This window comes from Gorilla gorilla, chromosome 11 (genome assembly GCF_029281585.2).
Source record: "Gorilla gorilla gorilla isolate KB3781 chromosome 11, NHGRI_mGorGor1-v2.1_pri, whole genome shotgun sequence".
Taxonomy (NCBI): domain Eukaryota; kingdom Metazoa; phylum Chordata; class Mammalia; order Primates; family Hominidae; genus Gorilla; species Gorilla gorilla.
The window spans coordinates 92160544-92173706 of record NC_073235.2 but is presented as its reverse complement, the minus strand read 5'-3'; the positions used below and the strand labels follow the sequence as shown (position 1 = coordinate 92173706).

The 13163-nt window shown below is 36.7% G+C and overlaps 1 protein-coding gene across 7 annotated transcripts in view; it reads right to left on the bottom strand.

Annotated features, from left to right (window-relative positions):
• Positions 1–13163, bottom strand: part of ANKAR (ankyrin and armadillo repeat containing) — a 73058-nt gene that overhangs the window by 17683 nt on the left and 42212 nt on the right. For all 7 annotated transcript variants that reach the window (XM_063695381.1, XM_055379218.2, XM_055379214.2 and 4 more), the window contains 5 exons: positions 9206–9447; positions 8228–8396; positions 900–1141; positions 577–730; positions 176–337 (listed from right to left, as the gene is read on the bottom strand). In XM_063695381.1, coding sequence (XP_063551451.1) covers positions 176–337; positions 577–730; positions 900–1141; positions 8228–8396; positions 9206–9447 — 969 coding nt within the window. The remainder of the gene's footprint in view (positions 1–175; positions 338–576; positions 731–899; positions 1142–8227; positions 8397–9205; positions 9448–13163) is intronic.

The window sequence follows — 13163 nt, the reverse complement described above, 5'->3', positions numbered from 1 at the left end:
TTACTGACCAAGTTCTTAGACAAACTTTAAAAGTTATAATAGTCTTTTATACATTAAATACCATTTAGGGCTCAAACAGTGGGGATAGAGAGGAAGAGAGATTAATTTCCACTTCTCTGCCCAATCTGTTCTTGTTCTTACAGATATTTAAGAAATTGAGAATAAGTATACAAACCAATACAAATGGATCCCACTGCTCTGATGACACTGAGAAGTGTGCCTTCAGCAATCGTACTAATTCTTAGTAAGCGAACCAATGGTGCAATTCCATTCCCTTCACATATTTGATTTTGATGCATCCTGCTGTCCTTACTTAGAGCTATGACAGCTTCACCTCCTGATAAAGAAAAGCAAGATACATGTATGATACTCCAGTGCCCTGTCCTACATTATGCAGAGGACACGGTGGCTCACACTTGTAATCCCAGCTACTTGGGAGGCTGAGGCAAGAGGATCACTTGAGCCCAGGGGTTTGAGGCTGCAGTGAGCTATAATTGTGCCACTGCACACCAGGCTGGGCAACAGAGCAGGATCCTGTCTCTAAAAAATAAAAATAAAATAAGGAAAATAACTTACCAACATACTGCATTTTAGCTGATGATGACAAAAGCATATTTATTATAAAGCTGTATCCAATTTGTTCTGCCATATATTTTTGTTGTTTTAGTGTTTGTCCTGCCAAGGCCCAAAGTGCAACAGCTCCTTGTTCCTTAACATCTATTTGAAATGCCTATTTTTAAAAATATTTCATTAATTCAGTGAACATTTATTGAACATTTTAGGAATGCGTATTTTATAAAATGTTTATTCTAGAATTGGTTTAGTTTTCCTATTCACTTAACAATTCAAAATAGAATATATCATCTAAGAAAAATGACCAGTAATCATAAAATTCCTACCTTTAGGAGTTTTAAAAGATATTTAGATAACGATTTTTCCAGAAATGCTTTCTGTATAAGAGCGTTGTGACTTGCCAGTGATTCCACAGCCATTGCACCTTTCATTTGGACACTAATTTGTTTCCCTTTAAAAAGAGCCACCAGAGGAGGAATCGCTCCCTCCATAGCTATAGCATCCTGAATTTCCTTATTGTCACGCCCAACCTCAGCAATTGCAGCAGAAGATACAGCCTTCAACACATCTTCAAATGAATTTAAGAACAAGTTAAATAAACCTTATGAAAAATAAGAATATCAAAGTGCAGCATATCATTAGTTTCCCATATTATAAAATCAAATTTATAAAAAGCTTAGAGAAAATAAAGAAAAATAGAAATAAACAAAACTGGCTAGATTTACCACCTAAACACAAACATTTGGCATAATCTCATGTACTATTTCTTATGAAGATAGATTTAGATAGTTATAGATGTATTTGATATAGTTGTATTTTAAAACAATAGCCTGCATTTTTAACAATTAAAACATTCCCTCCCCACCACCCTTTTTTTTTTTTTTTTTTTTTTTTTTTTTGAGACAAGGTTTGGCTCTATCACCCAGGCTGGAGTGCAGTGGTGTGTGTGATCTCAGCTCACTACAACCTCCACCATCCTCCCACCTCAGCCTCCTGAGTAGCTGGGACTACAGGTGTGCACCACCACACCAGGCTAATTTTTGTGTTTTTTGTAGAGGAATTACCGGAATAACTCAGTACATCTCAGTAAACTGCTTATCAAAAATGATAATAGCATCTTAGCCTTCCATAATCAGAGTTCAAAAGTATCAATGTTACTGTGTTTGAGTATGAGTATTATCATTAAAAATAAATAGGTAAACTTTGCTAATTTGATAGCTGTCTCATTTTGTTTTGTATTTTTGGTACTGGTGATTCTAAACATTCTCCTATATTCTTTTAACCAGTTACACTGTGTTTTTTTGAATATGGGTATTATCATTAAAAATAAATACATCAAGTTTGCTCAAATTTGATAGAAAAAATGCTGTCTCATCTTGTTTTGCATTTTTGGTATTAGTGAGTCTAAACATTTTCCTATATTTTAACAAGTTGCATTTTTTTAACTTATAGAAAAGTTGTAAGAATAAGTCAAAGAATTCCTATATACCTTTACCTGGATTTATAATTTTTAATATATTGCCATATTGGTTTTTCTATCCATTTATCTATATAATTTACTTTTCTAAATTTGAGGGTATGTTGCGTGCATACATCATGGCCTTTTATCTCTTTAATAGTCTAGTGTGTATTTACTAAAAACAAGCCTATCCTTTTATGTAACTACAAGGCAATTAGTAGATGCAATACTTTAATCATATTGTGTTGATTTTCCTAGTAACGTCCTTTATCACATTTACTTTCTTCCAGTACAGGATCCAGACCAAGACCATGTATTTAACTTAATTATGTCTCTTTAGTGTTCTATTATCTGGAAACTTTTCTCAGGGGTTTTTTGGTCTCTTATGACATAGACATTTTTAATGAATATGGGTCATTTAGTTTAGAGAATTTTCCTCAATTTGGGTTTGTTTGATGTTTCCTCATGACTCAAGATATGCACCTCCATCCAGAATATTTTTAAAGTGACATTATGGCTTGGGTGCAGTGGTGCATGCCTGTAATCCCAGCTATGCAGGAGGCTAAGGTGGGAGGACTGCTTTAGCCCAGGGGTTCAAGATCAGCCCGGGCAACATAGCAACCTCATTTCAAAAAAAAAGTGACATTAGGTTCTGGGGATATCCTCTGTGGAGTTATATAATGTCCATCTATTCCTCATTGGTGATGTTAATTTTGATCACCCAGTTTCTCTACTGTATAGTTGCTATTTTCCCTCTTGCAACTAATAAGGAGCAAAACACTTTAAGACCATGTAAATATCAAAATTTGCCCCCAAGATTTAGCAACCATTTATAATTTTTGCCTGAACCAATCTTTACTATGCTGTTTGCAAAATACTAATTTTCCAAATCTACCACCCCTTCACATTTGTCAATTGACATTCTGCTATAAGGAAGAGCCCTACCTTATTCTCTATTTATTTGTTTCCTTGTTTATCCAGTTGTTATCAGGATGAGGGCACAGGCTCCTATTTTATTCAACCCTTTACTTTTTTCTTTTCTTTTCTTTTCTTTTTTGAGACAAGGTCTCGCTCTGTCACCCAGGCTGGAATGCAATGACATGAACTCAGCTCACTGCAACCTCTGCCTCCCAGGCTCAAGCAATCCTCCCACCTCAGCCTCCCAAGTAGCTGGGAATACAGGCATGTGCCATCATGCCCAGCTAATTTTTGCATTTTTAGTAGAGATGAGGTTTTGCCATGTTGCCCAGGCTGGTGTTGAACTCATGAGCTCAAGCTATTTGCCCGTCTTGGCCCCGCAAAGTGCTGGGATTATAGGCATGAGCCACTGTGCCCGGTGTACTTTCTTACTTATGTTGGTACTCAAAATTGTCTAAGATTTGGCCAGTGGGAGCCCCTTCAGGTTGTCCTTATGTCCTATAGATATGCCTATAGATATAGATAGTAAAAAAAAGGATTTTATTACTTTCTGTCACCATATGATGATGTTCCTGACTCACCATATACCTTCTCTGCCCCTGCCCTGGAATCAACTATTTCTCCAAGAAGCTCTGGTTCCTTTTAATGAGGGATGATATTTAGAAACCAAGATTTGGGTGCTCGGTATGCTCATTGCTACTGGAATATTATTGCTTCTGGATCATATATATATGTGTGTGTGTGTGTGTGTGTGTGTGTGTGTGTATATAAATCCATATATATAAAATATGTATACATATATATGTATATGTGTATACACACACACTCATACATACGCACATACATTTCCAATTCCAATCCAACCCCACAGGGTTTATTGTTTTCCTACATTCTGCACATTTCTTTGCACAGTAAGAACCCAATAATATCAACACATTTATTCATTTCTTTAGTCCTATGGTACTTATCATATGGGTTCAGAATTGTTCTACCCATATCATTATGACATACAAGCTCACTAAAAAGAACTCAAAATCTGTGTGTAGTTTGTTTTGTGTTTACCTTTAGAAAGATGGTATATAATGCACTGTGTTTAAAATTATTTGTATTCATTATTCTTTTCTTTTTAAATCTAGTTATACAATTTATTTCAGTTTTCATTTCCCCCAGCCTTGTAGATTTAATTTTTTTATTATGTAGAATATCAATATATTTACAAAAGCAAAACTAAATAGAAAAGTGTTTGTGCATTCATGTAGCTAACTATATCCTTTAGATGCTCTATAATCCAGCATTTGTTTTTTCATATACTATCAAGGTTAATTATCTCTCTGTTAAGGCCTTATTGTTCATACCAACTTCTATACCCACTTTATATCAATTTATGTCAAACATATTAACTATTTTTATTGTTATGAGTATTTTATTCATTTAATCATCTAATCATTTATTTAATGCATATTTATTGAATAGCTATGTGCTAGACACTGTCCCAGGCACTAGGGAAATAAAGGTGAACCAACAAAACAAGGTCCTTGACCTTGTCGAACAAAAGGAAAGGCCAGAGTAAAGAACAAAGCAATAAGTTCAATATTACTTGAGAGTAATATCAGAGAAAAAGGGAGTGACAGGAAGGTCATTTCCTCTTGAAGTAGGGAAGTAAAAAGGGCTATAGGCCATGCTGGAAACGTGGATCATATCCTAGGTGATAGAGAGTCACTGAATAATTTAAAGAAGAAGATATGATCAACTTTACATTTTAGTTAGATCACTCAAGTAACACTTGGAATGTTAACCCTGAAAGATTAATAAAATTAAGAGAGTGTGGGGGAAACCATTCTTTCCCTTACCTACTATTCCTGAATCAGTACAAAAAGCAGAAATTCCTCTACCCATGGCCAACTCAGAAATGTTAAGAATAAAAATTTACCCCTTACTCATTCTTCCCCATGAGAAGAATAGTGAGTTACATAATTTTTTAGTTTGAAGAATGAGTCATTGCAAATGCATGGTTTAGGTTCTTTTTGGCACTTTTTGTTGTTTTCTCAAAGCAAACTTTCCAACAATAATGCTGAAGTTTTGATCTTTATTTGATTCCTGTCTATTTCTCATTTGGACCCAAATTCTGAAAGGAATGGAAGTGTCTTTACTAAGCTATTCAGTAATCCAAAGTAGCTCTAAAGCTCAGGGAAGATGTCAGGGATGTGGATAAAGAACGGGGAAGAATAGATTGTAACCCTAGTAGAGTTCCTTTGGAGTGAATAAGAGGTAAAGAAGAGTATGCTGGATGAAAGCAGCAGTATGACAAGAATGGAAGCTTAAGGAACTCCAACTTTAAGAGTTGGCTAAAGGAGGACTAATGGTGAAGGCAGACTTTATCTACAACTTTTGGGGTCATAATTCCAAAGTTTTCAGATTTTAGAATGTAAGGAGTACATAATACTACATATTGTATAACATCACAAAGGCTCTGGAGAAAATCAATTTCTGCAGAAATATGTGAATAATCATTCCAAGAAAAAAAAAATGAGGTGATCTTTTAAGTTTTTCTCAGTTTGAAACTGAAAAAGCATTTTGTATGCTTTTGTTACATATTTGAGTTTCTGTGGTGGTGTCATATAAACTTTTGTTATTAACACAGAACAGGAAAGTAGGGTACCATATGAAATCAGAAGCGTTGTAGGAATGAAAGCATGCATACATGAATACATGTATATAAGAATGTGCATACAAGCAGCTAAATGGGTGAAGGAAAGGCCTAAAACAAACCAAACTTAGCAAGGGTAGGCTTGCTCTGGACATAGAGACTCAGACCAAGGAGATGTTAACAAATCCATCTTTTCAAGACACTGTATGTGAATCTACTTTGGGGCCATTTTAATACATGAAATCTTAGAGTAGCTCACATGGTAAAGAAGACACTGGAATTAATAATATGCCTTTGTGATCTCCTATACCTTAACAACCAACATCCAAGAGGACTATTTGCTAAAGCACTAAAGTTATATAGGGAGGCTTACCTAAAAGGAAAAAATAATTAAAATTTATTTCAAAATTAAGTTCTCTTCCTTGGAGGTGAGGAGATAATGTAGATTATCGTGTAGGAAAAAATACTTTTATTTCAATAATTTATTTCATACTATAGTTTTCTTTTCTTTTTTTTTTTTTTTAGACAGTGTCTCTCTCTGTTGCCAGGCTGGAGTGCAGTGGCGCGATCTCGGCTCACTGCAACCTCTGCCTCCCAGCTTCAAGCGATTATCCTGCTCAGCCTCTCAAGTAACTGGGATTACAGCCACACGCCACCACACCTAGCTAATTTTTTTGTATTTTTAGTAGAGACAGGTTTTCACCATGTTGGCCAGGATGGTCTTGATCTCCTGACCTTGTGATCCGCCCGCCTTGGCCTCCCAAAGTGCTGGGATTACAGGCGTGAGCTACCACACCTGGTGCTATAGTTTTCTTTCATGAACTCATTTATTATTTATTTATTCAAATGGTTGCTACAATTTGTACTTTGTTACAGCATCTGGGATTGAGAAAAGGAAAACAGAAAGAGAAGACCTAGTCCCTATCTTTAAATTTTAATTAGTTAGATAAAACACAAACAAAAAAAGAGATAAAGAATGACTGTAAATGAGTAAAAATTATATGTTTAAAATATACATAAAAGCTGACCCTCTCTAATGCTATTCTTTTTCCCCCCCCCCTTTTTTTTTTTTTGAGATGGAGTCTCCCTCTGTTGCCCAGGCTAGAGTGCAGTGGTACAATCTCAGCCCACTGCAACCTCCGCCTCCCGGGTTCAGGCAATTCTCCTGCCTCAGCCTCCCAAGTAGCTGAGATTACAGGCGTGCACCACCACACCCAGCTGATTTTTGTATTTTAGTAGAGATAGGGTTTCACCATGTTGGCCAGGTGGTCTCGAACTCCTGACCTCAGGTGATCCGCCTCAGCCTCCCAAAATACTGGGATTATAGGTGTGAGCCACCGCGCCTGGCCTCTGATGCTATTCTTAAAGGATAAAGTAGAGCATAGTAAGCGATGGAAGAACACTTGAACAGAGAGAGCATAAGGAATTTGTTATGAAGGGAGAGGGCTTTCAAATGATGTCACCACACGATAGAGGTTCTTAGAAGGTGACACTTGCTTAAATTTGAAGTTTTAAAGTAAAGGAAAGATCGCTTCTACATTCCCCTTATTCTTAATCTTGACTTACATTTAACGAATATATTTATTTTGTATTTATTCCTGGTGAACTGGAAGAGGAAGCCAAATGATATACTGAGCAGGAAGAAAATGAGCAAGTGTTTCTCAATTTTCTCTTCCCCCAAATTTGGGGAAAACCGTATATTTGGAACTTACCTGTTACATGTGCTAACTGGAATGAGATTATTCTTACAGAACCCAGGAGGCCATTTGCAGTAGCTGCTGAAACTGCCTCATGGCTTTTGATGTTCTTGGTACTGAGATGCACTTTAGGAACTGATAATTGGCCTAATGCTTCCTGATAAACTTGAATTTTGACGTCAAATATCTAACAAATCTGAAGCCCTTGTTGTCACTTGCAAAATAGCTACCCATGATCAATATGTTACTATCAATATGTACTATTCCCCAAGGTAGCATATACTCTCCTAGGCATATTATATGTATTTTTAAAATCATCCATGCCAATATTTCCATTGATAAAAATGTCTAATTAAACTTTTTTAAAGAATATGCCTTTGAGAGTCAATTATTTTTATAAGCCCAGCAGTTTAAATTTAATCATTATCTGCCAGGCATGGTGGCTCATACTTGTAATCCCAACACTTTGGGAGGCTGAGTCGGGTAGATCACAAGGTGAGGAGTTTGAGACCAGCCTGGCCAACATGGTGAAACCCTGTCTCTACTAAAAATACAAAAATTAGCCGGACGTGGTGGTGCATGCCTGTAATCCCAGCTACTCAGGAGGCTAAGACAGAAGAATTTCTTTAACCCGGGAGGTGGAGTTTGCAGTGAGCTGAGATCACACCACTGCACTCCAGCCTGGGCAACAGAGTGAGACTCTGTCTTGAGAAAAATAAAATAAAATATAAATAAATTTAACTGTATCTACATAGTTTAGCAGTTAGGAAAAATAAATAAATTGTGTTTTGGATATTAAGGTTATATTACACATGTTTAGATCTATTCAAAGACAGATTCGGGACATCTATTCATATAGGACAAGTCCAATCCCATGTTTGCTTCACTTAATATATCTGGTCATTATAAAATAATACAGAGATAGAAGCTCACCTGAATCAGAACTCAGAAATCTGATAAGATATGGGAGGCCTTTATGTTCTCTCACAGCTCTTTGATTGTTTTCATTTCCTATACATAATACTCGTATACAGTTCATTACATTTACTAGCACATTTTCTATGTTTAAGTTCAATAGATTTATCAGACTTAGGATTCCATTCTAAAAATAAACAAAAAAAAATTACATTTGAATTTGTTTAAGATAAATGTAATCTTTATTTAGAAATACAAGTTGGCCGGGCGTGGTGGCTCACGCCTGTAATCCCAGCACTTTGGGAGGCCGAGGCAGGCGGATCACAAGGTCAAGAGATCAAGACCATCCTGGCCAACATGGTGAAACCCCATCTCTACTAAAAATACAAAAATTAGCCAGGCGTGGTGGCGCATGCCTGTAGTTCCAGCTACTCGGGAGGATGAGGCAGGAGAATTACTTGAACCCACGAGGCGGAGGTTGCAGTGAGCCAAGATTGCACCATTGCACCCCAGCCTGGTGACAGAGCAAGACTGTTTCAAAAAAAAAAAAGAAAAAAAGAAACACAAGTCTGTAATCTTTCTTGCTGTAAATAACTATTTGGGAGAGAATGAGTGCCACAAACAAATGTGTCTACTGATAAGATACATTATGTGACAGTTAATACAGCTATCTAAGTGAAGCAAATGAGATTAATTGAATATATTGCCCCATTAGGAAATATTTGCCATTGTAGACACTGCACTGTAATTGGTAAACAGCAAGAAGCAATCAACATACACTAACTTATGAAAATACTCCCTCATCTACTTCTGGACTGTACTCAAATGCCAACTTTTCGGTGGGGTTTTCATCAGGCGCCCTCTCTCTCCCTTTTCCCTGCTGTATTCTTCCCTGAGAGTTTTGTCACTGAATAGTAACGTGGGTTTCTATTTTTGTAACTTCTATATGAGGGAGTTATTGTCAGTCAAAAATAATTGTATATGAAAGGAACTTACATATTTGGCAATAACATCCTTGTTTTCACATTGAGCAATATCATATAGAATGACAGCACAGCGAGAGTGTACTTCAGGCTCATCACAAACCAGTAGGTTGATTAGAGATGGAATGCCTCCCGCTTCTACCAAAGCATGCACTGCACTTTTGTGGGTTGAGATATTACTCAATAACCCAACAGTTTTGCACTGCAGTTTTATTTTGGAACTTTTTAATAGATTGATTAAGGCAGGAATGGTGCCTGTAATGACAAGAGCAAAAAAATTAAAAAGCATGAATTATTGGTAACCATTTGTAGTCAATTTATCATGGCAATATTTAAATAATATTTATGGGCATTGCAATATAATTATGAAATAATTCTATAAAATATTTATAAAATTATCATTTGAAACTACATGAAGAAACCTTCCATCTTGTTTTTGGTATGGGCAGCTCTCATTGTTCATACATTTGATTTTCACAGAGCATGATCAAACATTTTATATTAGTAACCTTAAGCCACCATTGAAACACTGAATTCTGGCTTCAGATTATTGATAAATAAATTCTTTGTGCTACCATATGGTACAGGTCAGTTTTGGTTATTGCATCAACTTCGTATGGCACTGCTTATGCAATTATTTGAGTATTTTATTATATTTTATCCTTATTTTATACCAGGATGTGAAAAACAAAAAGTGCTGAATCTAGTAAAATGCAACATTAGTCTCATTAATTACAATAGGCTCAAAGATAGAAATTAGCCATAGTGAAAATAGAAAATCTGGCTTCAGGTGGATGCCTGTTATACTTACATCAATTTAATGATAAATAGAAAGCACCTTATAGGACATGCACAAAATGACAGAAAATATAATAGATATAATAAAGACCTTATTTATTTAGCTATCTGAAATGAAACATCCCCGATGACTTCTTTAAGTTCACCTTTTGGATACAGAGCTTTTTGTACAGGTTTTCAGGAACATATCAGGGGACTATCTATGATCAATCAAATTTTAATTTATTCATTTAATATTTCTGGAGCATCTCATGTGAGTTCAATAACCACATTAGGGTAGTGGCTACCATATTGGACATTTTCAAATAGAACATTTTCTTTGTGTGTGTGTGTGTGTGTGTGTGTCTGTGTGTAGATAGATAGACAGATAGACAGACAGATAGATATAGATATAGACAGATATAGATAAAGGCAAAGACAGGGTCTCACTATGCTGCCCAGACTGGTCTCAAACTCCTGGGCTCAAGATATCCTCCTGCCTTGGCCTCCCAAAGTGCTGGGATTACAGGCATGGGCCACCATGCCCAACTGAACATTTTCATCATTTCAGAAAGTCATTCTGGACAGTGCTATTCTCAAAACAATCCTATGGGGTAGAACTATTTTATTTTTTTATTATACTTTAAGTTCTAGGGTACACGTGCACAACGTGCAGGTTTGTTACATAGGTATACATGTGCTATGTTGGTTTGCTGCACCCATTAACTTGTCATGTACACTAGGTGTTTCTCCTAATGCTGTCCCTCCCCCTGCCTCCCACCCCACAACAGGCCCTGGTATGTGATGTTTCCCACCCTGTGTCCAAGTGTTCTCATTGTTCAATTCCCACCTATGAGTGAGAACATGTGGTGTTTGCTTTTCTGTCCTTGTGATAGTTTGCTCAGAATGATGGTTTCCAGCATCATCCATGTCCCTGCAAAGGACATGAACTCATCCTTTTTTATGGCTGCATAGTATTCCATGGTGTATATGTGCCACATTTTCTTAATCCAGTCTATCATTGATGGACATTTGGGTTGGTTCCAAGTTTTTGCTATTGTGAATAGTGCCACAGTAAACCTATGTGTGCATGTGTCTTTATAGCAGCATGATTTATAATGCTTTGGGTATATACCCAGTAATGGGATTGCTGGGTCAAATGGTATTTCTAGTTCTAGATCCTTGAGGAATCGCCACACTGTCTTCCACAATGGTTGAACTAGTTTACACTCCCACCAATGGTGTAAAAGCATTCCTATTTCTCCACATCCTCTCCAGCATCTGTTTCCTGACTTTTTAATGATCTCCATTCTAACTGGTGTGAGATGGTATATCATTGTGGTTTTGATTTGCATTTCTCTGATGGCCAGTGATGATGAGCATTTTTTCATGTGTCTGTTGGCTACATAAATGTCTTCTTTTGAGAAGTGTCTGTTCGTATCCTTTGCCCACTTTTTGATGGGGTTTTTTTTTCTTGTAAATTTGTTTAAGTTCTCCGTAGATTCTGGATATTAGCCCTTTGTCAGATGGGTAGATTGCAAAAATTTTCTCCCATTCTGTAGGCTGCCTGTTCAATCTGATGGTAGTTTCTTTTGCTGTGAAGAAGCTCTTTAGGTTAATTAGATCCCATTTGTCTATTTTGGCTTTTGTTGCCATTGCTTTTGGTGTTTTAGTCATGAAGTCCTTGCCCATGTCTATGTCCTGAATGGTATTGCCTAGGTTTTCTTCTAGGGTTTTTATGGTTTTAGGTCTAACGTTTAAGTGTTTAATCCATCTTGAATTAATTTTTGTATAAGGTATAAGGAAGGGATCCAGTTTCAGCTTTCTACATATGGCTAGCCAGTTTTCCCAGCACCATTTATTAAATAGGGAATCCTTTCCCCATTTCTTGTTTTTGTCAGGTTTGTCAAAGATCAGATGGTTGTAGATGTGTGGTGTTATTTCTGAGGGCTCTGTTCTGTTCCATTGGTCTATATCTCTGTTTTGGTACCAGTACCATGTTGTTTTGGTTACTGTAGCTTTTTAGTATAGTTTGAAGTCAGGTAGCGTGATTGCTCCAGCTTTGTTCTTTTTGCCTAGGATTGTCTTGGCAATGTGGGCTCTTTTTTGGTTCTATATGAACTTTAAAGTAGTTTTTACCAATTCTGTGAAGAAAGTATTGGTAGCTTGATGGGGATGGCATTGAATCTATAAATTACCTTGGGCAGTATGGCCATTTTCACGATATTGATTCTTCCTATCCATGAGCATGGAATGTTCTTCCATTTGTTTGTGTCCTCTTTTATTTCATTGAGCAGTGGTTTGTAGTTCTCCTTGAAGAGGTCCTTCACATCCCCTGTAAGTTGGATTCCTAGGTACTTTATTCTCTTTGTAGCAATTGTGAATGGGAGTTCACTCATGATTTGGCTCTCTGTTTGTCTATTATTGGTGTATAAGAATGCTTGTGATTTTTGCACATTGATTTTGTATCCTGAGAGTTTGCTGAAGTTGCTTATCAGCTTAAGGAGATTTTGGGCTGAGATGGTGGGGTTTTCTAAATATACAATCATGTCATCTGCAAACAGGGACAATTTGACTTCCTCTTTTCCTAATTGAATACCCTTTATTTCTTTCTCTTGCCTGATTGCCCTGGCCAGAACTTCAAACACTATGTTAAATAGGAGTGGTGAGAGAGGGCATCCCTGTCTTGTGCCAGTTTTCAGAGGGAATGCTTCCAGGTTTTGCCCATTCAGTACGATATTAGCTGTGGCTTTGTCATAAATAGCTCTTATTATTTTGAGATACACTCCATCAATACCTAGTTTATTGAGAGTTTTTAGCATGAAGGGCTGTTGAATTTTGTCAAAGGCCTTTTCTGCATCTATTGAGATAATCATGTGGTTTTTGTCTTTGGTTCTGTTTATGTGATGGATTACATTTATTGATTTGCGTATGTTGAACCAGCCTTGCATCCCAGGGATGAAGCTGACTTGATCGTGGTGGATAAGATTTTTAATGTGCTGCTGGATTCAGTTTGCCAGTTTTTTCTGAGGATTTTTGCATCGATGTTCATCAGGGATATTGGTCTAAAATTCTCTTTTTTTGTTTTGTCTCTGCCAGGCTTTGGTATCAGGATGATGCTGGCCTCATAAAATGAGTTAGGAAGGATTCCCTCTTTTTCTATTGACTGAAATCGTTTCAGAAGGAATGGTACC